This window comes from Mizuhopecten yessoensis, unplaced genomic scaffold, assembly GCF_002113885.1.
Source record: "Mizuhopecten yessoensis strain PY_sf001 unplaced genomic scaffold, ASM211388v2 scaffold6211, whole genome shotgun sequence".
Taxonomy (NCBI): domain Eukaryota; kingdom Metazoa; phylum Mollusca; class Bivalvia; order Pectinida; family Pectinidae; genus Mizuhopecten; species Mizuhopecten yessoensis.
The window spans coordinates 709,207-735,514 of NW_018406436.1; the positions used below are offsets into that span (position 1 = coordinate 709,207).

At 36.1% G+C, this 26,308-nt stretch overlaps 1 protein-coding gene across 1 annotated transcript; it reads right to left on the minus strand.

Annotated features, from left to right (window-relative positions):
* Positions 1-447: 447 nt before the first annotated feature.
* On the minus strand, positions 448-24,890 carry LOC110451834 (ADP-ribosylation factor-like). Its single transcript, XM_021500045.1, has 4 exons — positions 24,100-24,890; positions 22,090-22,263; positions 21,253-21,387; positions 448-1,679 (listed from the first exon to the last, which is right to left on the minus strand). Exons 1-4 carry the CDS (start codon positions 24,176-24,178, stop codon positions 1,504-1,506), a joined length of 564 nt encoding a protein of 187 aa, XP_021355720.1. The 5' UTR covers positions 24,179-24,890; the 3' UTR covers positions 448-1,503.
* Positions 24,891-26,308: the final 1,418 nt, after the last annotated feature.

Consider the following 26,308-nt stretch of genomic DNA (forward strand, 5'->3'; position numbering starts at 1 on the left):
AGTGTAACAAAGGCATTTCAGTGCGTTTCTCACCAAATTACATCACTTCAGGTTTGGTGGAAGAATTGGCATGCTGTGTCCCTATAGCGACTAATGCGGGGACCGCTGAAGAATCGTAGCTTTTATTCTGTCTTTTGCTTTGGGTCATTAAATAAACCATACTTGATATGCACACCATGCAATACTTTTCTGTCTTTCTGTGATATTCTTTCTGTTGTGTCCCACTAGGCACCCGTATACATATGACCTTAGCTGTGAGGAGAATGTTAAACCCCACACAAACCCTATATATTATCGTGAACTGGGGATGAGTTGATCCCTACATTTGTGTGTGATCAATTAATGCTAGTGGTGTCTTAATACGTTGTGTTTGTTTGTTAATAATTCTTCCCTTTCACACACATTCTTAATTCTTTTGAATAAATAACAACGCAACTTAAAGTGTATTTTAACGTTTAATCGAGACATGTGCACAATATAAACTCTTAGAATGTGATCACAAATATAACATTTCCATCATTCCTTCAATAGATACTGTACAAAGCAATATTTCATGTTATTAACATGTTGACCAATAGCTAACACTTATAGTTTAAACGGACTGATTGGACTGATAATTCCTCGAAACATCATTATAACGTAGTAGTAACGTCCACAGGCAGGCAATCCACGTACACATTTGCTTTCATTCATCGGCATCACACAATTCAACAATCATCGTCTCACAAAGCTGCCTTATAGATTAATCAACTGATTATGTTATCTGTCAACATAGCACCGACACATCTTGTAATCACAACAGGTCGTGTATTACAATATCACGACAGTCTACCGTCACTGTGTCACCTCCAGGTGATAAGGTTAAATATCCATATGCTGAGCAAAAACTTATTTTTATTTCAGATAACTGTTTATTGGTAATTAAATAATAAATGATGTATGAATTATATTTCTTGTAATTTTTTTCGGAAAGCAGTACATTATGAAATGTATGTTGAACTGTTTTTTTATATGTACGTCTTTCCCGTGAAAAGAAGTGCACAGGTCGGAATGTAATACCACAAGGAACGAGTACTCTCCAACTGTTGTAATAATGACTCAAGTGTTAATGAAGATATAACAGCAATACGGAACTTAATTCTACACAGTAATCTGTCTTAATAACAATATTCAATATAACATAATCTCATAAAATCAGGGAAAATAACGATAATTACTAGACAAGAATAAGTTAATGAAATTAACTGCAAATGATTTGGATGGAAAACGTCTGGGAAACCTCAGGCCAGGCCTTGTTCATCTCGCAGGTTAAAAAAGAATTTCTTACTTCCACCTATGTATATGAATACAGAACCGATTTCTAAAAAACCTTGAAACTGTATTTGACAAATAAAAACTGTGTTACACATGCCTGTTGGTTCCAGTATTGCTATTAGTTTATGCAGTTTTCGCTCACAGGATCTGTTACAAGTTTATTTTGAATTTGGGCCAATATTTCTGATGCTATGCTGATTTACTGGCAGAGTTCTCTTGGGCTCGTTTACTAAAGTTTACGATGTTGTCTATTGCCTTCATGAGTCCATCTCCCGTCACAGCGCATGTGCATTGTATGGTACATAGCCTACCAGTGACGTCATACAGTCCGAGTCCATCAAGCAATGCTCTTTCCGTTAACACATCTGTAAAATAAGCATAAGTTAGAGTTTATTTAGGTGGCTTCATAAATACTGATAGATACCTACTGACACACTATCAAACAGTAAGTATTATGTTAAATAAAAAACAATTATTTCCCATACAAGGGAGGGAAGCACATCCATTGTCCAATTATCGCAACGTTTGACACATCGTACTGTTAACTTGTTCAGTATTAAAATGTTCTAATAGTGTATTCTGTGAACCTTTTCCTCGACCCATCATCACATAAGTTGACGTTTTATTATGAAGGTATCTACATAAAAAGCTATATAATTTAAAAAAAAAGAATAAAGCTGTACCAATATTGTGGGTGTTACGTCATCACTTGCTGTGTAATAGAAATACGATAGAAATGTACTGCCCACTTACACCGAAAACACCATATTCATTTTATATGGTTATAACTTTGCAACATATGGCATTTTTTAAGACGACTTATCTTGTAAAATAATAGATAAAACAAAAGAAAACAACGAGTGCGTTTTTGTTTTATTGTAACATCCAGTTAACTAGGTTAATATGATAGCATTACATATGCACTCTATTCGTACAGAGATTGTTTAGGTTCTACTCCCTGACACATAACCTATAGCGGCCTTGTCATCCGGGTTCTAAGGAACATACTAAATGGTGGAGTCTTCCTGAGACGGCAAGGAACAACGTTTACTTCTCTATTCTTAATATAGAGACAGTAACAAAAAGCCCTGTATCGGGATTAGTAACATCATTAGTTTATATTAAATCGCAACTAGACAATACACACCGGCTAATGGCTCGCGCTGTTTATGGCCGGTCCCGTCTGAAACCCTATTACGGTTTATGCCTTTTTCTATCAGTAGCTGAAGTTTTTCATTGACACAGATCCAGTGTGGCTAATAAACAGTCGGAATACTCTAAATACAAGAGGCGTAGAATTGATGATTTGTCTCCCTGTTTTGTGTACTGACAATTAAATGGAACTTTTCTTATCTGTGTTTTTGTACAGTTGCTTGTTTGTAATTCATTCTAGGCTTGAATGGAACTTTTCACACATTACCAGAGATAGAAATGGCGAAAATCATTCCATGTCTGATAAAAAATAAACAGTAGGATACCCTGTCCAGTAACGCCTGTTTGAGTATACTTATAAATATTTCGGGGCAAAATGTTGGTTTGGTTGAAGTGACAAGTTTGATAATCAATATTAATATAAACAAAGCTTTGTTTTCAGCTCTACATCAAACTGATATTTTATAAAACTTCATCGATTTTTGTGTTGTTCGTTATTAATCAATTCAGAGTGATCGTACGACTAACATTTTGGTTAAGCTTAAATTAGATTCTTTTTCGCCGATGTCTGTCCGTCTATCAGGAGAACGAAGGACGCCCATCTGTAATCAATCACGTTCTATTCTTCAAGATTTTCTTCTTTGTTTTCCTTATGTAAAGGTCAGCAAGTCAAGGAAGCCAGTCGTGGACTTGGACCGTTTATGACCGTTTGTATTTATGAAACTGACGTGGTTCGTGGAAAGTCAGATACTGGTAATTGTAATTTGGTTGGAAATTCGCTAGGGACTGACACGGTAAATGAAAGATATTTTTTAGACTGCCATTCTGCCATTCTGTTGACCGCTTCAGTTTTAAAAACTGCGTTGCTTTACTCAAGAAGTGAGATGGGGTGCGGTATGACACGAGTATTTAATGACAACATTGCGTCTATAAAATTGTCACTACATTTTATGTTACAAAGAAGTATCAAAATCTTACCATTTAACGACTAAGCTTACATGATGAGATCTGGCAGAGAACTGGCACGATACTGCCCAACGTTCGATAGTTCTTTACGATATGATCTAGTAAAGTTGCGTGGTAATCTGGACCCTTTCGCGTATTCGGTTCAATCGGTTTGTCTATTTATAAATGTAACATTTTCGGGTATGAATCCTGGATGACTTGCAACTGTTTATATAGGCCTTGCAGAACATAAACGAACACCCCTGGTCCAACCGGTTCAACCGTTTGGATCGCGATAAACGAATGCGGACCTGATGTTCCTGTTGGTATCGATGAGACACGGAGCCACCACCCAAAGTACACCTTAAAACGACAGAGCTGCCTACCTAGTGCTGACCATAGCTAGTGTACGACCAGGGACATCTGCTCATTCACATGTTGCGCCAAACCATGAGATCAAAAAAGCTCAGAAAAAACTGAAGAGCATCAACATTGGAGGAATCAACAACACGCCAGGACAGATCGCGTATTGTAATGACCATCTTCGATATAATGGTGACCCAAGTTGAAAGACGACAACTTGTAAAAAAAATAGCAATGTTTGTTTCAGAAGCTATTCTACTTAAACGGCGAAAGGATGGTTATAAACTGTATTATGTACCAGCAGCTTTAATAAAACATGACATGCTACATGCGCGAAAACCATTGTCTTCATAGTTACGACTTGTTTTGATTAGAAGAGATACACCAGCATCACGACTACCATACCGATGATGACGCCATGTCCTTGTTGTACAGCTGGAGTAACAATGTAGCCATCGGTGATTGCACAAACAGACTGAATTAAGATTCAGTCATAGCTCATATCTAAGTCCACGATACGTAGTGAACTATTGTACCGAGCGACGGCTTAGGATAATAATATGCAACATAAAAGTCGTAATCGGATTTATCGTCACTAACTTTGTTGTGTAGGAGCGTGGCCATGTTCCTGCATCTTGGCTGTACATGAGTTGTGATGAGGGGGACCTCCACTAGAGCAGACTATTCCTGTACGTATTGGTGGTGGACAAAATGTAGTCCGCTCTCATACCGTGTTCCTTAGCAACATTGATTTTATTGTACACAATACCCTTTCCGCACGGTATTTTTTTCCTTGCTAATTCTCTGCCCTTCAGTGCTGCAATGTTAAATGCGCGTTAGAACTTTACTTATGGACAGATAAAGCATGTAGGTGCCCGGGAAACACACCAGCTTTGAACTAACGGAAACACCTACCAATGTACAGCACTGTGGTATTTAACACCACACATAGTTTTAGAAATCTAATTGTAAAACTACATGTATTTCAAATATGGCAAAACATACAACCACAGTAGCGCAATACAGACCGACGGAATCACAACATAATTATATCGGGCACAGTATAGCTAATTACTTAATACCTTCAATATGTGTGTATTTTTAATAAAAACAAGTAACACAGGATTTAAATGTCCAATAGGTTTTTCAACAATAATCATGACAATTTCCTGAAAAAGACTGACATGTGTACAAATCTATGTAGGAAAGGGAAACCTGTCATGATCTTTACTGGAGCTCGCCCAACTAAGTTTTAACCACAACAACCTTAATAATTAGAGGAAATAGCAGAGCACATGAAGTTCACATCCCCGGAGGGGCCACAGAAGTTCGTTCTCACGCTATGAAACCCCTATCGTAAAGACAACACCACATCCGTAATACATTGCCGCTATCAAGACATTTCATTTTTTTTCCATTTGACATTTTGCTGTTACATTTCAAGCGCATGGACTATGTGTAACCATGAATTACTGTGAGAACGATACCACAGTTTAATCGACGTTTATACTTGGTAGTGTAGTGTCCTTACTTTCAATTCAGATGCGGGTAACGATCATACTTAATTGGTGTATAGAAATTCAGACCAATTACCCATTTATTTAATTGTTTTAGTAGCGTACAGTACTGTCAGGGAATAACATTACATATCAAGTAGCCCATCTGTTTCTGTGTTTCAAAAATATCTTATACCATATTATCTCTATATGTTATAGCAGAAAAATGTTAACCACAATTAAATTTTGGAAATTGAAATTTGAAAAAGATATTGAACATAGCTTAAAAGCAAGCTCAAGTTAAAGAAATTAACATTCATAGTTTTTTAAAGAGAGAAGTTTCTATTACAAATTAAATAGCAATATTAGTTTATAACTACCTGATCAAAACGGGGTATTTTATGGATGAAAAAACACTTTCTCGTACTAAAGACAATAAAGCTTCAAAATTGGCCAGTAGGCCTGTTTTTGAGCCAATTTAAAAGGTCAAAGAGAAGGATACATGTTCAGCAAGTCATTTTTCTGTAAGATATTTACGCACATAACAGAATCGAAAATTAAATAGGTTTTTAGTTGAATGTGCACTTAAAAAGATCTCCTAACCAGTCGAGATGACCAACTTTTATTTTAAAGCTACATCGGTCATGTATGAGAATTTATTAAGAATAGCGTATTTTAATCAGACATTTACCAATATTGCTATTGATTTTAGCTTAGTGTATTTTCAATCTTTAACAAGAGGCCTATGGGCCTTAACGGTCACCTGATATATTTATACAGAGAGTTGATTTTGTTTTTAACATGAACAGACATATTATTCAAGGTGACAAAAAAAACAATAAAACCACCCTATTCACTATCTAGCATACAGATTTAAGACTGAAAAGTATTTAAAACAAGCACCTCAGATTCTAAACAAGGAAAATGAATAAAGTTTAGCACACTGACTCCTTTGGGTCCCACCCTATAGCCCTTGGGGGTAGGACTGGCTCAAAATTTTCAAAGTATCAAACTGTCAACTCAGGGTTATAATTCAAATCAAGTTATAAACATGTAATATTCAAAGTATCATTTGCCATTAAAAACCATAATAAATGTTCCCCCCCCCCTTCTTCACCAGGGGGTAAACGTGAGACCCTAGGGTCATATACCTTAAGACCCTTCCATCTATGAAGAGTGTTTGATTCTACCATATCTGGGTCTTGAGAAGAAGATTTTTGAAATTTCAGTCAATTCGACCCTTTTTGGCCCCACCCATCAACCCCAGGAGGTCAGTCAGGGCTCATATGTGCATACCATCAAACTGCTATCCAATACTGATAATGTTAACCTAAATTGAATTACTTTTAATGGAAATTAAACAAATGTTGGTCCAAAATGTGATTTCCCTATATAAACTATAGTAAAGTTTGCCCCTCCCCGAGGGTAAACGTGAGACCCCAGAGTCACAATTCACAATTGTGGTAAAGCACCTTAAGACCCTTCCATCTATGAAGAGTATTTCATTCTACCATATCTGGGCCTTGAGAAGAACTTTTTTGAAATTTTAGTCAATTTGACCCTTTTTGGCCCCGCCCCTCAGGCCCCTGGAGGCTGGGGACCAAATCAGCCACTATTTTTGTTGACCTTTGGCCATGGAAGGTTTCTGCAAAATTTAATTTCAAGAAGTCGAAAATGTAAATTGTTTACGGACGCACGACGGACGACGGCGGACAAAAGGCGATCGCAATAGGTCACTTGAGACGTTGTCTCAGGTGACCTAAAAATGCATCAAAAACAAATATTTTTAATGTGAGATAACTTTAAGCCATATTGGTAATTCCTTTATTTGGTCAATACGGTGAACCCTATTTGGCAAGTCTATGTTGTACATTGGTTGGTTTTTTCCTTACCAAATAACCAAAACGATATAGATATTACTCTTCAAAGTTGGTCAAAAAAGTGGTTTTGATTATTTCCCTGACTTGTTTCTTTTGGCCGAAGGTTGATTGTGATACACCTTTCTCTGCTATAATGTAGATAATAACCATTTTAAATAAAAGAATAAATAAACGAACAAACAAAATAAATCTGGTTACAATTTGTTTGATATTTGGGCAATTTCCCGGGTAGAATGACAGGCTCACTTTCTAAACCAATACGCATAATAATAAGTGTTTTACCACGGAGTACCAATCCGCTCTAACGAAGCTACCGATCGTAGTCATGATATTTCAGTGCCGGCAAAGATCAAAGATATGTTTACTCTGCTTAGATCGTTTGTGACAGAAAACATATCAAAACTCTTTGACAGAAAACAACATGTAGGGAGCAACAAGAAGTAAGGAACACACTACCGGCGCCACATTTAGTCAGGAAACACGTGTGTTCATGAACTTTCCTTCAGAAACATCCGGTTTCGTCCCAGGCTTTGGGCAATGGTTTATGATTTCCTTTACTTTCTTGTCTGTATCGCTTACAATATACCCTTTCTCAAACGGTCGCCTGCCGGGATGTTACTTATAAGTAATCATGTTGTATCAAGTCTTTTACTGATACTCATACATGTAGTCTGTACTACTTTATTTCCTTCATTCAGGCATTGACGTGTTCAATAGGTACGTGATGAACTGTGTTCAGATAATAGCATTGTTACCAGTACATGTAACAGCGTATATTACAGTCGCTGATAATCGGCATATAAATACTACCATGGGGATCCATTATGTAGTTTGATTTGACGACAGAAACACCATATCTCTTTACAATACAAGTATGTATCTTTAAAAGAACGGATCTATCAATATGTGAGTTGTCAGGAATCCAGCATCAACGACTGTTCCTCAGCTTGTATCATACAGCTCTACCAAGTGAACTTACTTTTTAATTTACATCGTACACGATTGATTCACAAATCAAGGGAGATAATCAGAGAAAACAAATGGCGAACATTTGTCGACTAGTAGATGTTATAGTGATACTGTACGGAGTCCGTGATAATTTGATATGGACACACTTATCAGGAGCCTTCCCGATAGTGCAGAGATCCATTCCCAGTGAAGGCATATCGCCATTCCCTCTGTCTTGTTCAATTTACTAGTAAGAGGTAATTGGAATTGTAGTTCATGGTCATCGCTGCCATTAACGATAGTGTCTTGGCCGAATAGGTTGGGGTGAGCACTCCTATACCACGCGATCTTAGACATCTTCTATTAGTTCACTATCAGTTTTACTATCAAAGTCATCTTGCACACTAGAATATTGGCAATGTACTGTATCATGGGGATCTATTGTCCATTTCAATTACAAATCCATGCGTACGTAGCAAAATGAGAAAAAGATTATTTCTGAACGTTAAACGGGCGACAGGGAACAATTACAGTGCTTCATGTAGAGTGACAACTGTAGCATCGACCTTCTGATACTGCATCGGGCTAACTGCACGCGATGGTTACTGAATAATCAACTTTAAAGTTTAAAATGATTGCATTCCCTCAACAATCTGCAAGAAACATGTGTATATGTACACTAAAAACCGTTTGTGGATACGGCTGCTTGGGTTGAGGCGACCCGGATTTAGTCTAACCCTCGAGCTCCCTTTGGAAACTTTCATTTTAGATATTTCATTAATTAAACAAAACAAATATGTATACACATATTCCACTTACAGTTACAGTAATGTATTTTACCAGACGTAAATCAGTATTATATGAGCGTAGTTATTGTACTCGTAGTTATCATCGTGGCTAATACTTTGGTTCTATTTAGATCTCTGCTCTGCATATTGAAAATAGGATTTCCTGTCTATTTTTAGTTTGCTGTGTTTTACCTAGTCTAGTATATATATAAACAGCCACAGACCGTTTACAAATGGTTCTATATATAGATGTAATCTGACAATACAACATATTACGAATTATGTTAATACTCCTATATGTCCCCTACCAGAAGCACGACATTGTCACGTCTGGCCAGTGTAGGAAAACTTGCAAACGACTTAAATGGGAATAGTTTTTCCTTATTTTGAATTTATTTTGCTAAAAAAAATGTTCTGCACTTTTAAAATAACGGCAGGTTACTGAGGAAATGATGAAGAAAAATGGCATTTTAATGGTTCTATTACGAAATTGTTATAAGCTGTTGAACATAATCGCATAGAAACAATGTTATGGCTTTGCACTACATTTGGTTTTTCATCCAAATGTTTCTCTCATCTATCAAACTCTAAATGTTTGCGTAAAGTCTAGAGTCAGTTATAGATATTGTATTAATACTATTTTTGTGACGTGGTTTGATAAACTTATATATTGTTATTTTAAGCATATTTTCACAAATTGATTGCAAGCTAGTATTTAATACGTTATCCTCACTTTTAGATAGTTTCATGGGAGAGATTGATTATTGTTGCGATTTAAGAGAGCCAGTTATGTGTCCTCCTAGCCTACGAGGAAAGTTATCACCGTCAATAACAAATTCATCTTAGTCATTCCCAGTTTTGTTTAGTGTGTCCAGATTGATTGTAGAAAAGATGTCTAGTGCAGGGACTCCCTGTCTACCTTAACAAATATATTTCCGAGTAATTGTTGATTGAGAAGTATATAATAGAAAAGTCGATACCCTCTAGATTGGGTCATGAGCAAATAAAACGCTTCTTTGAAAACATCTGTCAAGCATTTTCTGGAAGTATTTAACAATTGCATACCAATTTTCTAGTTCAGAAAAGAATCTAATATTCTATAAAATGTTTCCACAAATTAAATTTGAATACAAATATCAATAGCAGCAATATCCATTTCTCCGACATTTGTATCGTTGCAGTTGTCATTTTATATATAAGATATTATATCAAAATGATTTTATTAACTGTTTTGTCCTTTTTATTTTCTGAATAATTGCGGTTTTGTTTTCACATCCCCTGGGAAAACAGCCTCAATATCAGTTTTTAAATTAACTTAAGCGGCTGATGCATACACATAGAGTTCAAATATTCCAAACGCATTGTTATTTATTTTCCAGTCCTGTGTACGGAGTATGTGTTGCAGATAATTGAATAATCAATTAAATCTTAATTCCGAACTGTCTGCAAGCAGTAATTTAAACCAATCAATCTGATTTATTAATTCACTCGAAGAGTGCAGTCTTGCAATTTTGTCTAAGTTATAGACATGATTGAAGCCGTTGAGATTCCCTCTACTGCTAATCTATGTAAAGAGGAGTATTTTGAAATAAAATCACTTGTTTCTATACAGTTTCTTACGTTGTTGATCTCTACCAGTCTGCAGAATTTGTTGCCAAAATAAAATATTTAAATCATTGAAGTATCTAACCCATCAAACTATATCTACGCATTTTGTTGACAAATAAAACAAGTAAAACCTCCATCCTTACACACGATAACAATGAGTTATGCTCTGTCACTATCAGTCTGTATGATACTTCTGTACATATGCCCTTTCTGAAATATATGAAACATTGGATTCTGTTACTCAGACGAACTGGGGTTTAAATTCGCACAACACTTTAGATAGTCAGGACTTTAGCTAATCTAGCTCTGTTGTCGCTCATAATTGGTTCTGCTAAATAGTATCGGAGGGACAACAAGTTTGACAGATTTATGTTTTGAAATGCTTTGCCTTTATGTAATATAAGCACTAAATAGAGGTTATTTGAGATTTTTCCTTTCATATCGGCTATGTGTTGGACATTATATGTTTCCTACCCCTGATCAGCTACAAGTTAATTACACTTGGATCATCAATCAATCATTGAGTCAGGATTGTCACTTTTATATATCATGACTTGTGATAACCGGACAACGGACCCGCCAGGAACACCCTCCGAGACAACATTCATCCTGAGGGAAGTTTTAACGTGTCTGCTATTCGAACGAACAACGCCGGAAAATCGTCATATTGGCAGGGCTGCATCCCCGTAGATTGCGACATTTATATCTATGTGATATTTCAACTGTCATATTTGATATAAAGAACAGGACATGCGTCTCGTAGGGTATGTGCGTCAATGTGACTATTGCCATGATTGAACTTCATATGAGCAGGATCTAATATCCTCGTGAAAATGACTTGCATATTGATAAGTTTCCCGTAATATATTTATTGTAAAACAACTATTGTCATAAAACAAAAGAAATGCGTCTTACAAATAGCATAGTTCGGTCCCTTGGTTAGTATTGAGAACATGCAGTAAAAATGAATCTGGATATGAAAGCACGTCAGCTTTTGCAATATCAGAAAAATCATTGAATTGTTTTTTACAGCTTCCGCTGGCCAAAAATCACCTGTTTGGCTTAATATTCCCCTCGCCTTCCGGTAAGAAAATATGAAATTTAAACTGATCCTTGGAACATATGGTACTTGCATAAACTCTATTTACAGTAACTCTGGTAATAGGTTTCCTCAGATAAATGTCGCAGTGTAAGCCGTTACTAGTGTTTCGGACATTATCGGATGACGTGCAATCAAGCAGCTACATGACAACTGCCCCAACTTGACTATCTTGTATATCTATAAGCACGCTGTCGTCCAAGCAAATGTTTATCTTATGGCCAAACAATCGGGATCTAGTTGAAGAACCAGAGACAAGAAGAGGAATAATGCATGTTGTTATCTAAAGGGTATATAGATTCTATATCAAAATTATACAATTACCTCATTACTATAACATTGGAGCAATGTATTTGGTATATTTTACAGCAGTTTAGACCAGACACGAATACTTGAAATCAGCAAAGCATATTTAAAAATATGAAGTAGCATAATTTAGTCTATTGATCTAAAATACGCCCTATTATACTATGGATTAAGCGAAATAATGAGTCAGATAATCATATTAACCTGTGAATTAGTAGTAAACCTTTATAAAAGATGTATGTGTGTGCTGCCTCCTTTCTAATTGAGTGTCTATTTATGATCAAATTAAACATACCAGTTCATGGGGGGTTTTTTTTTGGGGGGGGGGGGTTAAAAGAAAAAGAAAAACACAATTCGAAATAACTATTTTGTATATAAACATTTCAAAACATTAATAAGGCTTATCATCATTTTTCTTTTCTTTTTTAATTTTGAGCTTAAGAATGATTAATTTTATATAAGCTCTCAAATAAAGCAGGTCTATGCACATGCATATTGAATTCTTTAAAGAACTGAAAAAACTACCCATGGCATTTTTCTAAGTGAAATGTTCCCTATCGAAAGTACACCTTGTCTATGATTTTATATACTCTTAAATGTTAAACCTCACCTTACTTTAAATGTCCCCTAGCTTGCACAAAGTACTTGACGATCACCTTTTGTGGCGGCTGTATATGCATTTGTCTTTAATTGAAACATTTAAAGCGACTTTCTTATCTATATCTAAATGCTGAACGAATCATTTTGGCTCTCAGGGATTTAATGTTATTGATTGTGTAGTACCAGTGACGTTTTAAATTGTCTCGGTTCCCCCACACTCTACTTAATGTAAGCAGTGAAGCTCGTCCCAAACCTCGCCTAATCGGTGCTTACTGCGCCAATCTTTGCCTTATATTTTTTACAGTGTACCACTGGAGTGTCGACAACGGAGGTATGACGTCACCAAGAGGGATTAACTATAAGTACATCGGAAGAGGGTAGATCAACGTGGCATAAAGTAAATTGCATCAGCAAAAATTGCAAGTATCATAAAATGTCGTTTTGACGACGCGCTATCCACATTCGACCTTTCTATTGGCAAGTTTAAGTTTGATCAGTTTAACATTGAACACGTTAGTATTGACCAGTACACCGAATTCGATTAATCTCTGTGATTTTCATTTTATCCTGTTTGATACTGTAAAACTCGTCTATCAGGAACAATGAGTTCGTTATAAGTTCTATCAAACCTCAAATGATTTCTACAACCTTTTTCGCTGCCTTCTAAAATCCTATCCTGTCACAATTGCAAAGGAAACATTTCAGGTATTCTTTCTAATGATCCCCTCGATGTTCCCACGATATTGCACGAAATGTCAAGGTAAAGTGGTTGGTTTTTGCAGCCATGTTATAATGTTCAGACGTTACCGAACATTAGGGCTACATGCGGTTTGACGTCATCGTCTTTGTTGGTAAGGAAGGCAATGGGTTCTGTTCCTAGGCCGTGACATACCAATGTCTTTGAAAATGGTGGTTGTTATTCCCTGTTTAACTTTTAGCGTTTAGGGAAATGGCAACAACTGTTTCACCCGCTGTCAGTATCATGTTACCGGGCGGAAGGCTGTGCCGGGTGCCTTCGGCATGGTATTTCAGGTCGGATAGCACTATTAAGTTGGCATCAGATCCGTACTATTAAAAGGAGGCAAATACACCAACATATGTGTGTTGTGTAAGCGTGCATGTATGTATGTGTGCTGGATGCAGAGTATGTTGGTGTACTTGCCTCCTTGTGATAGCGTTGATCTGATGCCGTCTTTATAGTCCTATCCCACTGAAACACGAAGGCACCCATCACAGCATTCAGCCCGATCACATGTTGCCATTTCCAACAATGCTGAATGTTCAGCAGGGAATGACCATTTACCACTTTTCAGGACTTTGGTATTAAGCGTTCTTTAGATTGTGCAAACCTTTTAGATAGAATGTACCTCATTACTGGATGTAAACTCATTATCTGGTGTTGCTTATTGGATGTAAACTCATTATCTGTTGTTGCAGTGTTTCGGGAGAGAAACAAATTAAGCCATCTGAAAACTTTTATTATCATCATATATGCGAAATGTTGGTGACGTCATCAATACTGGTTAGAAATATAAAAACGTTGTTAACATGAGCGGAAAAGGGTCGATCAGTTTTGTCTAAACTAACCGAAAAAGTCGATCAGTTTTGTCTAGACTAACCGAAAAGGGTCGATCAGTTTTGTCTAAACTAACCGAAAAAGGTAAATCAGTTTTGTCTTAAACTAACCGAAAAAGGTCGATCAGTTTTGTCTAAACTAATCGTAAAAGGTAGCTCAGTTTTGTCTTAACTAACCGAAAAAGAGGGTAACTTTGGTTACCTTACTTGGGGACCTAGACGCCATCTATTAAGTGTTGTAGAAAGCTTAGCGTTTTCTTTTTTTGACAATGACGAAACCATGTAAACCTAGGACGAATCTCAGAAATATAACGTTCCTAAAGAGAAAGGCGATGTAGTGACAACGAAGCTGGAAGACACAATAACAAGCAGAATATTCAAAACGAAAAATAGATATAGAATGTTTTATTATGAGATTAGCATGGCAACATTTAAAACAGGTCTGAAGTCTATCAACTCACATCTCTCGAAACCCAAAACACAGAGGAACATGATTGTTTAAGAGGAATAGGGATGTTATTATGAGGAAAAGGAAATTTCAACGTTTATCATATAACATAGAAGTACGACGCTCCAATTTGTCTTGCTTCTTGCTGTAAGTAAAATTGAGTTAATCAGCTAATGTAGAGGAAGGTGAGGCGTGTTCGATTTCATATTTAGGAGGGTATGTACGGTCGCCGTTATTATGAAGAAACAACACATCCTCAATATATTAGAAAGTGAATTTGAAGGACTTCTTCACATGAATTAATAAGATTTTCGATAACTTCAATATTAATTAATAACAAAATCAAATATGCCAGGAGAAACATTGTCCCCATGGATATACCAACAGCTTGCTGAAAATAATATCATACCAACGAACTTAGTAAGGACAACCGGTAATGCAGTCATACTCAAGATTTCATCCTCAGTGTAATACTTTGGCCTCACATATTAGCAGGGGGAAAAGTGTTTCCTTCAGAGTGGTGTGATTTATGGGGCAGTGGACAGAGTGGAAAAGAACAATGTTCTGATAGGGTGGACACGTGTGTTTATGATAGGATGTACAATATTGATCAAAATAACTTTTCAGCTCTTCCAAACCCACATTCTTTTTTCAAACAAGCGTAATTATTGTTTTGCAAATAATATGTTAATATAATTGCATTTGACGAAAAACGTCAAGATATTGAAGACTGTGTTCGTCAACATATCTAATGTATCATGTTTTCTTTTTGTTCGTTCAGTTTGATGGTAAGAATAACTCAACTCCGTGTACCCATCATGAAAAGCTTTCGTACGCATAAATAATCCTAGAAAACTATTTTACATCTTCCTTGGAGAATACAAATGAAAATTTACACGGTATTCAAGTTGCAGGCAGACGCAAGATTAAAACTTATTTTCGTAATTTTGTAAAGTTGGAGTAGGCAATATATATATATATATGCGTGCGTAAAAAATTACTAGAGTTTCTTAGTACCTTTGTAGAACTTTTATCTCCTTAGAGGTTCCTCAGGGGAAATGATAGATGTATATACATAAACAATAACGTTAATCAAAGCCTGCTCAACGTGGAGAGAAACGCAAGTTTATGTTAAACAATAATTACCAAGTATTTGTCGAATAGCAAACAAAACTAAGACAGTGTTATTTAAAGGTACTTAATCTTTCCTCGGGTTAACGGTATTCGAGAATTCAGGAATTTATGTACATCAAAAAAACAGAACTGAAAAATTTATAATTCAGGTTAAGAAGATTGTATATATCACTCTAACACAAACAATAATTTAAACTAGTAAAACTGCAGAATTTATACCTTAGTGTTTTTGCATACACCATGCCTTCATGAACATTTGATTTGATTTGTTTGTGTTTTACGTCCTATTAACAGTTATAGTCGTTTAAGGACGTGCCAGGTGTTGGTGGTGGGGGAAGGCCGGAGTTCCAGGAAAAACCACCGACCTACGGCCAGTACCTGGCGACTGCCCCACGTAGGTCTCAAACCCGCGACTCAGTGGTAGAGGGCTAGTGGTAGCAGAATGTCAGACGTTCAAAATAGTGAACCTGCATGACTTATACCTTAGGTCGAATATATTTGCATACGCATTGCCTACAATAATGAACAATAACTCAAACAATTGAATATCAATTTGTAAGCTAAAACCGCATAAACACATGGAAGACCCGGGGTCAGCTCTGTGTAGCTAGAAACTTGTTTCAAGTGAACAAAAACATATATCTCCCCTTTTTAGCCAATAGACAAACTTCGGTATACAAAATTGACAAAGGGTCGTATCTCTTTATATAGTGGGACTCGAGACCCGAACTTAAAATGCAACACTCCTACTTCCCAAGATACATAACTATAGCAAGTTTGGTCAGCGTTGGTGAAATAACAAGGAACTTATGCCGTGGACAAACTTCGGTGTTAAAAATAAACAAATAAGGGCTATAACTCTATACAAGATACAAGAAAAAAAATTATAGTCGTATATATGAAAACATAAACAATAGCTCTGAGAGCTATTATTACGACAAAACATAAGAAAAATATCACAGCAAGGTAACAAAGATATAAAACTACTATTGCTAAGTATGAGAGAATTAATTAAACATAATAGTTAAAAGTACATAGATAAGAGCAAGCACAAATACATGCAAAACTGTTGGGTGACTTAAAGCACATGTCTATATATGTATATATCATAATATAGCAAAGTGTAAAAATTTACCGAATAAGCATTATTATAGTACAATCTAAAATATACAATCTATATATAGTGGGGCACAAGTCCCGATTTCAGTGCGAGAGATTCCGCCTTTACAAGATACATGTATATGGTAAGTTTGGTCAACATATGTGAAATAACATGGAACACATGCTCCGGACAAACTTCGGTATTAAAATTAAACAAAGGGCATTAACTCTGTATATAGCGGGGCACGAGAGCTAATTCTAGTGCACTGCATACCTTCTGTGATTGATGCAGGTATACTTCAAGATTGATTAAGATATCTTTAACGGTTTAGAAGTTATGCTGTGGACAAACTTCGATATAAAAATATAAACAAAGGGCTATAACACTGTATATAGTGGGGCACAAAACCCGATGTTAGTGCGAGAGATTCTGCCTTTCAAAGATACATAAATATGGTAAGTTAAGTCAACGTAGGTGAAATAACATGGAACTTATGCTCCGGACAAACTGCGGTATTAAAGAAAAATATGGCCATAACTCTGTATAAAGTGTGACACGAGACCTAATTCCAGTGCACTGCACACCTTCTGTTGGTGATGCAGATATACTTCAAGTTTGATCAAGATATCTTTAACGGTTTAATATTTACGGGCCGGACAAGAATTTACTGAAAATGTTGCACTTATCTGACCTTTGATCTTCTGGTGAAGGTTACAGTGACCTAATTCCAGTGCACTGCACACCTTCTGTGGGTGATGCATGTATACCTCAAGTTTCATCAAGATATCTTTAACGGCTTGAAATGTATGGCCCGGACAAGTTGGGATTAGAAGAACCAGAAGATGAACCAGTACTTATATAATATGTCTTCCTTCATTCGAAGGGGAGACGTAATAAACAGTGAATAAACACGACAAGTGTAGGGCGGATAGCCTTATTTATTTGATCATCTTTTCTTCGCATCTTCCATACGCACAAGACATCTTTCGAAATGGTATTATTTTTTTGGTGTTTTGTCAGCTGAGCTTAGACAGCAATTTATGTCAGCTGAGCTTAGACAGCAATGTATGTCAGCTGACTAGATAGCTATGTAATGTTGCTAACTGGTCTCATTACTTTATTCATAATGTTACATCATAATAAGCGAAGGACTAATCAAAATATGCTTTGTTACATTTAATTGAATAATAAGTCATTTCTGATTTCATTTTCCTTATTTATAAACGTCGTTGTTTTTTTTAATGATAGTGTAATTCCCCGACAATTTTGACAATTGTTTTTATTCTCATAAACAATACAGTGTAGAGAATACATTTATACAAATGGGTGACAATAATACATGGTGGAACAAGATGGACATTAGTATTGTAAATTAATTATGTCATTAATATTGGTAATAAATTTAGCCAATGATGTCAATTCATGTTGTGTTACATAATTGAATAATGTATGATATTTAAATGTGTTTGGTCTTTCATAATAATATCTGGACATATGTTTTCGACTACTATTGAGAATTGGTTGATGTGTACACGTAAACAGATAATGAAATTCGTCGCCAATTTCTCTTAAATAACATAAACTACATAATCTATTTTCAAGTGGTATATTGAACTACCTACCATTTTCAATTGGTAACTTAGTATTACATGTTCTAAACTTACAATACGCTTTGGCTAGTTTCGGATGGAGTTCTAGTAAGTACTTTTCTAAACAAAGTTCGTACTTATATATTCTATAATTGGTTCCTTTCGGAGAAGTATAAATTTCATTTCTCCAGTTTGATATAAATTTTCCTTTTAGTTTATAAAATATGGTACTTTTTAGCCAATGTATACTTCGTAACTCTTGACTATTAAATATATGTATCAGACTGCATTCTTCAAAAATACTTTTCACATATTTTAGCCATGATGATTCATAATTTGATAAAATTGCTAACAGTTTATTACTTAATTTATTCTGGTTGTGTTTTGTCAATTAAGCCCAAAATCCGACCATTCTTTCTTTGACATTAATATCTAGCGGAAACCTTCCAAGTTCTCCGTATATCATAAAGTTCGGTGTAGACGTTTTAACATTAAGTATGTGTTTGTAAAATTTTAAATGTAAACGTTCGATAAGTTTATGTTACAGAAACCCCAAACTTGACATCCATATAAAACTATAGGTTTGATGGCTTTGTCAAATATGTCAAGTTGACAATCTATTGACAAATTATGATCCCTACATTTGGAAATAGCACCATACATTGCTTTTAAACCTTTACCATACATTTGTTTAATATTAAACTGTTTCAAACCAGTTTTAGTAAAATAAACCCCAAGATATTTAAAATCCTTAGCTATTCCTATAACAGTACCATTGCATGTAAAATTAAGGCCATCAGGAAATCTTTTTCTACCAAATACCATGATTTTAGTTTTGCTGATATTGACTTTAAGATGCCATAGGTTGGAATATTCGAAAAATACATCTACTTGCTTTTGCAAATCCTCTGCCGTGTCTGATAGTAGTATAGTGTCATCAGCGTATAGCATAACATAAAGCTTCATATATACATGTAAATCCTCTTCTAGCTGGTCGTTTATATTAGACAGACCTTTACAGTAACGTGATTTCATAAAATCTTCTAAATCATTAAGAAAAAGTGAAAGAAAAAACGGGGAAAGATTATCGCCTTGCCGGACCCCAGAACTACATGGGAATACATTCGAGGATACGCCATCTTTCATCACTCTAGCCTTAATGTCATTGTACATGTTTGTAATAATTCGCAAACATTTTCCATCTATATTACTAAAAGAAGTTTGTTCCAAAGGCCTATTCTCCAAACACTATCAAAAGCCTTTTTAAAATCTTTTAATGTTTTGATGGTTCAATTAATGCAGAAAGTGAAAATATATGGTCAATAGTGGAGTGATTTCTTCGAAACTCTGCTTGATTTTCGAGAATGAGTTCTACATTATCTGCATATTTATTTAATCGTTCATTAATTACAGGTATAAACAATTTAGCTAGACAGCTAACCAAAGTAATTGGACGATAGTTAGTGGCATCATACAAACTAACATTGTTCTTAAAAACAGGGATGATGTTTCCCAGGAGCCAAGTCTCAGGCACGTGACCAATGTTAAAAATATAATTGAATAATTCAACATATAATGGCATCATTAAATCAATTGTTGACTTAATATATTCGTTACATAGGATGTCGTCACCAACAGCCTTATTATTCTTTAACATTTTAACACATTTCATTATTTCGTTCGGCAGTATTGGCTCATTTATAAAATCATTAGTTTCCAGTTTTGACAGCTCAGTAAGATCATCAATAGAAAACACATGATTATCCTCACCTTCAATTTTTTTGTTAAAACAGGAATTAAAAAAGTTAAAAAGATCTTCAATACCAGCCTTACAAGTACTTTTTTTGGAACTTCCTGTATTAAATATTTTCCAGTATTCTTTTGGATTTCTTGACCTTAGTGTCCGGAGTTTATTTTTAATCTCTAATTTATGCTTGATGACACAACGATTAGGTGTTTTTTTATACAACCGTTCCTTTACATACATTTCCTCTTTGAGGTAAGCATTAACAAACTTTTTGTATAACCGTTTGGCTTTTCTATAATTTAAATAAGTTACATTGTTCCCTGTTTGATCATTTAAAGTGTTTTTTTAACAAATTCTGACCTCATTTCAGAGTATAACAGGTATTTCATTACAATACGGTAGTCTCAATCTCTCTGTACAGATAAAGTGTTAGGTATATCCCTTCTTCCCGCCTCTACATTACCCCTGTTTGGGAGTTTTGATTGTTCAAATAGTAATTTCATCAAGATAATTATCAAGATCCGCATACAGGTACATAGTTCATGTAATAAAAATATGCTTATCACTCATGTTAATATCAATTTCGTTCGTGTGATCATGATTTGGAGAACAAATTATGAAATTCACTTCGAATCTCAGCAACAGAAAACAGTTGAATATATATGGGGGGGGGGNCTTATCAAACAAATGGCGCACATGTATCGGTTATAATATACATTTTTATTGTTTATTTCTTATTTACAGTTACCGAACCCGACAGTTTATAGCGTCGTTGTGGTACTATGGGAGGTTTGGTCCCGTGGCTTGTAGATAATCCCCGAAAATCCAGGCCTAGATAATAATACTCCTGTTACAGTCGATCCTCTTGTTAGCCGAGTAAACAGATCTTAGTCGGAGTAAAGTGGATGTTTAACTTCTTACAGTCATGTATCATGTTGTCATATTAACTTAATAATGCTCCTGCTCTAGGCAAGAAAATCAGCCCAAACCGGATTTTTTTGTTTTGATCTGACATGAAATCGATTTTATGAGGGCGGTAATGTATAACTGATATGTGTTATGACCAGTTGTTTACCTCGTGATGTACCCATTAAAACACGTGACATCAATGTAATGCACGTGCTATGTGTTTACTAGTAATTACATATCTATACATACCAGGTTTGTCCCGCTTGTTGGCTAGTATAACAACAGGCACGTGGTCAAGTTCTCTATGTCTTAGCAAAGTTTGTAGCACGTCCCTGGCCTCAGGTAGTCGCTCTCTACTAGAGCTGTCCACCACGAAAATGATACCTGAAGGAAATCGAAATCGAAAAACTTGGCTTAAGTGAATAAGCATGTGTTGATTAAAAGCAATAACAGACATATTTGACACGCAATTTCCCGAAATACTTATACAACCTAAAGCAACTGACGGATTACAAAAAAATGCAACATTCCTGTGAATTTTCGTCGCCATTCCGCCAGGCTAAGGTTTACTTATGTTCCAGACTACTGTAATCTGATTGCCAAGGTGTTCCGAAGGGATGCATTCCAGTAAAATAGTCGGATCTAACTATATCTATCTTTATTGAGATATAGAAAACAGAGTAAAACCAAAGTGTCTGTTGTGTTTCTTAGAGAAATAAACTCGCCAAAAAAATCTTCACAAGATTATCCCTCGCACACATTTGAGATACATGTACATTTGTATGGGTTCATATAGCACAACCAGTGAAGTGTCTCTGTGAGACGTTCCGATGACTTGTACGACATGTGCTCTTGTCACATACATCAGACAAACATTGAAACGTCATACATAAATAATTTACTGTTTGAGCTATATATTACCCTGTGTGCAGTTCTACACTCACCAAAATATACAGAAAATGTTTAGACATTCATGTCTTAACTAGGCTGAATATGTACTTTTTCATTAACTAGTTCAACTTTTCTTCAATAGCGTACTTTCAATCACTAAGCTGACCCCTTTTCACTTTACTTTGATTTAGCTACCTTGGGCCTGGAAGAGATAGTGTTTCCACAGTCCCCGGATGGACTTGTGCCCGCCCATGTCCCAGACGGTGAGCTCATCACCACGATGCTGGATTGTCTCCACGTTAAATCCAAGGGTCTGGGTGGTGGTGAAAAAGTTTCGATGCAGAAGTTGATACAGAATAGTCGTTTTACCTGGGGGGATAAATACGTGACAGTATAGTTATGGTTTCCATTGACTGAGGCAAGAGTAGGCACAAAGAAGGATAACTCCTACCTTAAAGTCCAGTACAGTATTGTATCGAAAGAGAAAACTTTCCTTTGTAATCAACCCTTTTGTATTGAGGAACCGAAAGCAATATTCTCCAGGGTGTTAATTTTCTGTATAATCATCCAATGCTGGTCTTAAAAGTTCAATGGAGCTAAGGTGGACAAAGTCCCTATATAGACATTACGATATAGAAATTGTCTAAGCAACACCAATGTGTATTAATACTTAAATTACTTTTTATTATTCAATAAATATGTTTAAAGCTGTATGAAAGAATTTACCAATAAAACTACCTAATAAATAAATTGAAATCGCGAGTACGTCCTGTTCAGATGAAAATATTAACGATGTTTATGTATAACAATGCTGTATCAGATGGACACCAGCTCTAGTAGGACTTGTACACACGACCAACAGACAAATGATGACCAACAAGTAGTGATTCAGATTGAAATTTAACAACCGACTTGGATATATTTATTTTAATGATAGTTCTTGAAAGTAAAAAATAAATAGTGATATTAACATGGTGAAAATGGCAACGTTCAACTCGCGGACATTTGTTATAATGACAGTATGAAATTACCAATCACATTTAATTGGTTTTATTTTTATTTTGTTAAACGTCTTAACAGCCAAGGTCATTTAAGGAAGTGCCTCCATATATTCCATAAATGTAATGTTTGCGTGCATGTGTGCATGCATGCTGAATACAAGGTATGTTGGTGTATTTGCCTCCTTACAGTAGCGCGGGTCTGACGCCGAATTTAGAGAGCTACCTCACTAAAATACCATGCCAAATGCATCCAGCATAATATTCCGCCCTATCACATTATACTGACAACGGGTGACGAACTTTAAGTGGGACATAACAACCACCATTTTTGAGGACTTTGGTATGTCCTGGCCAAGGACAGACTCAATTGCCTTCCTCACTTGGGCGATCTCTTAACACCAATACGAACAATGTGGTATTACCAATTATATAATATAGAGGTGTTTTAAGTCATAGCATATTGTACTACTAAATAAGTTACACCAGACATTGTAGTAATGTATCAGTTATCACCCCTGCAGGTGGGGGGTCAGGAAAAGAATACACCTGCTGTTACCCCCTGCATGTATTGTAGGAGGCGACTAGTGTGGGAACCCCTAAAGAATTGGGGATTTGCGTTGGTGTCCTTTATTTGGAGACACAAAAGTGAATAGAATAAATTTGCTGCCCCATTGCAATATTTGGGATTTTTTTTACTTCTAACTACCTTTTATTTCCTAGCGCCTTGCTTGTCAACACCTCACTGTTGGCTTGAATTTTGAGCGTTCGACCAGTTAAGGAAGGCAATGGGTTTTGTTCATATTTTAGAGATTGTAATACTTGTACCTTTTACATGTGACACAATAATAAACTGTTCCCAGGCTGGGACATACCAGAGTCCTTATAAATGGTAGTTGTTATTCCCTGCTTAACATTCAGCATTAAGGGGAATGGCAACAACTGGTTCACCCATTGTCAGTATAATGTGACCGGGTGGAATGCTGTGCTTAGTGCCTTTGGCATGGTATTTCAGTGAGATAGCACTATAAAGTTGGCATCAGATCCGCGCTATAACAAGGAGGCAAGCACACCAACATACCCTGTCTCCTGCATACACACACGCAAGCACGCATAGACTACATGCATGGAGGCACGTCCTTAGATGACCTTAGCTGTTATAATCGGCGTTGTCATATGTATCTAGTGATATGTAAGGAACGTGTACCTGAGCCGTCGAGCCCCGCCATGATGAGCCTGAGGGACCGGCCCCCGGTGTAGGACGTATCGCTTTGATTGCACCCCATATCACATGGTCACACAGATCACATGGTCACACAGATTGTTGCCCGACCCGTCTACCAAACTGCCCACGTTCATACGAACCGTCCCACGTAGGAATACGTTGTTGACGTCACTAGATCACCGTTGACGGCGAGGAATTGCCCAGTATGCCATTGTTTTGGATACAGCTAAGCTTCTCACAGCTGTTCCATTTACTGTTTAATCTGAACTATTTTCGTCTCAATTCACACAAATACTGTACCATGTGATGGTATATTTATGTACAAATATACCATACATTGTGTATCCAAAATCACCACTGAAAGTATATCCTGTCCATGGCTTTAGGTTCAACGTGTTATAAAGTCCTTCCCTAAACGTATGCAAGCTTGATTGTAACGTATCATCCATAAAATAACTGTTTCTTTAGCTTCACGTCTACTCAGAAAGCCATACCTGTCTTTGAGTAGTCCTTCTGTACACACGATACTACCCACGTCCTTGCCACACTCGAAGTTAATATTCCTTAAAAAATTCCATGTTTTAAAATAACACCAATAAAATACCAACTGTGATGACAGTCAAGTAATGAAAGTTGATTGCAGAACTGTATCTGCATTGAGGGGTTGCCCGGGTCCACAAAACGTCTATTATTGTGAATCCACATACACATCCTTTGATGAATAACACATTCTCGTTGTTTATACCTAGGTAGGTATACACTGTGATAGGGTTACAGGTATATAGAGCCACCCTAACCTACACACACTGAATAAAGCCTTTTGTCGGATAATCTTTATTCCGCGGATAATACAAACATAAGACGAGTTTACATTTAAACATTACAACAGCCGGTCCTGTAAGTGAAGTTAAGTTGGGTGACAATAAGAAGCTTAAATTATTAACAAGTTAATGAGGGTTTCGAATGGTAAAATCTCACGCTTGGTAACCAAACACACGGCACAGAACACATATACGTGACCTTTCCGATATTTAGTCAGCGGACCGTATTTTATGACAGCTAGCTTAGTTCAAGCCTTATCCTGAACCGACCCTGTTAATTGATCGGCAATAAATAAACGAACTTCACTTTCAATTATCATGTGTTTAAAGGGACGTTCTCAGTATGTGTCGGTACTAGTCTTAATGCTGCTATCTGAATCTAACAATGATACATAATAAAACACAACGATATATATACCACAGCTAGCATTACAATCAAAGATAGCAAATTAAAGAACTTAGCGCTAAGGGTCAAGCAAACGTGCAGCAAGTTAAATATTATAATAAGGGACCTGAGTAATATCTATATTGATATCTATGCCAATATGGCAAAAACAAAAATTGACAGAATACATGCTAATATATCATTATTAAAAACAACAAAGAAAACGAATAAAGATATATAAGTAGCAGTATTCCGTCTTTGCGTATTGCAGAGTTATCTTCTCTTGAGAACAGGTATTGATTGTTACGTCATTTGTTTGTGAGAGTAACGTCATCAATTTTTGAGAAAACGACGTAATTTTCTCACACAAACCAATGACGTAACAATCAATACCTGTTCCCAAGAGAAGATAACTCTGCAATACGCAAAGACGGAATATAATGTAATGAAAGAACACTAAAAATGAAAGAATAAATACCAATAAAATGAAAGTAAGCATTACATGCGTAAGAGTAAAATGTGCAGATGTAGCCACACAGGTAAACCATTTACCAATGTTTTTCTCCTTCCCATACCACTCCAACAACACAGGTGGCTTATTCTAGCTAGATAGGGCGCTATATCAAATGTCGTATTTTATTATTATCATTGATATTAGAACAATCACAGGTTCATTCTGTAACTGTTCCACATCCCGGCGGCCTCGAAACGATAATATTTCTTACCGTACCCGATGGTTCTAACCTGAGGAATACTAAATATGTTTCCATGTCTGAAATGTTTATCCTAATTCTGTATCTTCACCAGGTCAGTAATGTATTGTGGAGGAAGACAAGACATTACTGGAAAATAGTTTTTAAAAACATCTACAGCCATACATAAAACATGGAGAAGAGAATGCTTTTATAAGTGGTAGTTGTGATTACGTGTTATTAATTTTGATGAAATCAAATACAATCTTGTGCAATTCATTTTGATTATATCA

Excerpts from the sequence above, each read along its gene's own strand:
- LOC110451834 (XM_021500045.1), bottom strand. The coding sequence starts at position 24,178 with ATGGGGTGCAATCAAAGCGATACGTCCTACACCGGGGGCCGGTCCCTC. Across the intron at positions 22,264-24,099 it reads GGCGGGGCTCGACGGCTCAG|GTAAAACGACTATTCTGTAT; the intron begins GTACACGTTCCT and ends TTATCCCCCCAG. Across the intron at positions 1,680-21,252 it reads CAACAAGCGGGACAAACCTG|ATGTGTTAACGGAAAGAGCA; the intron begins GTATGTATAGAT and ends CTTATTTTACAG.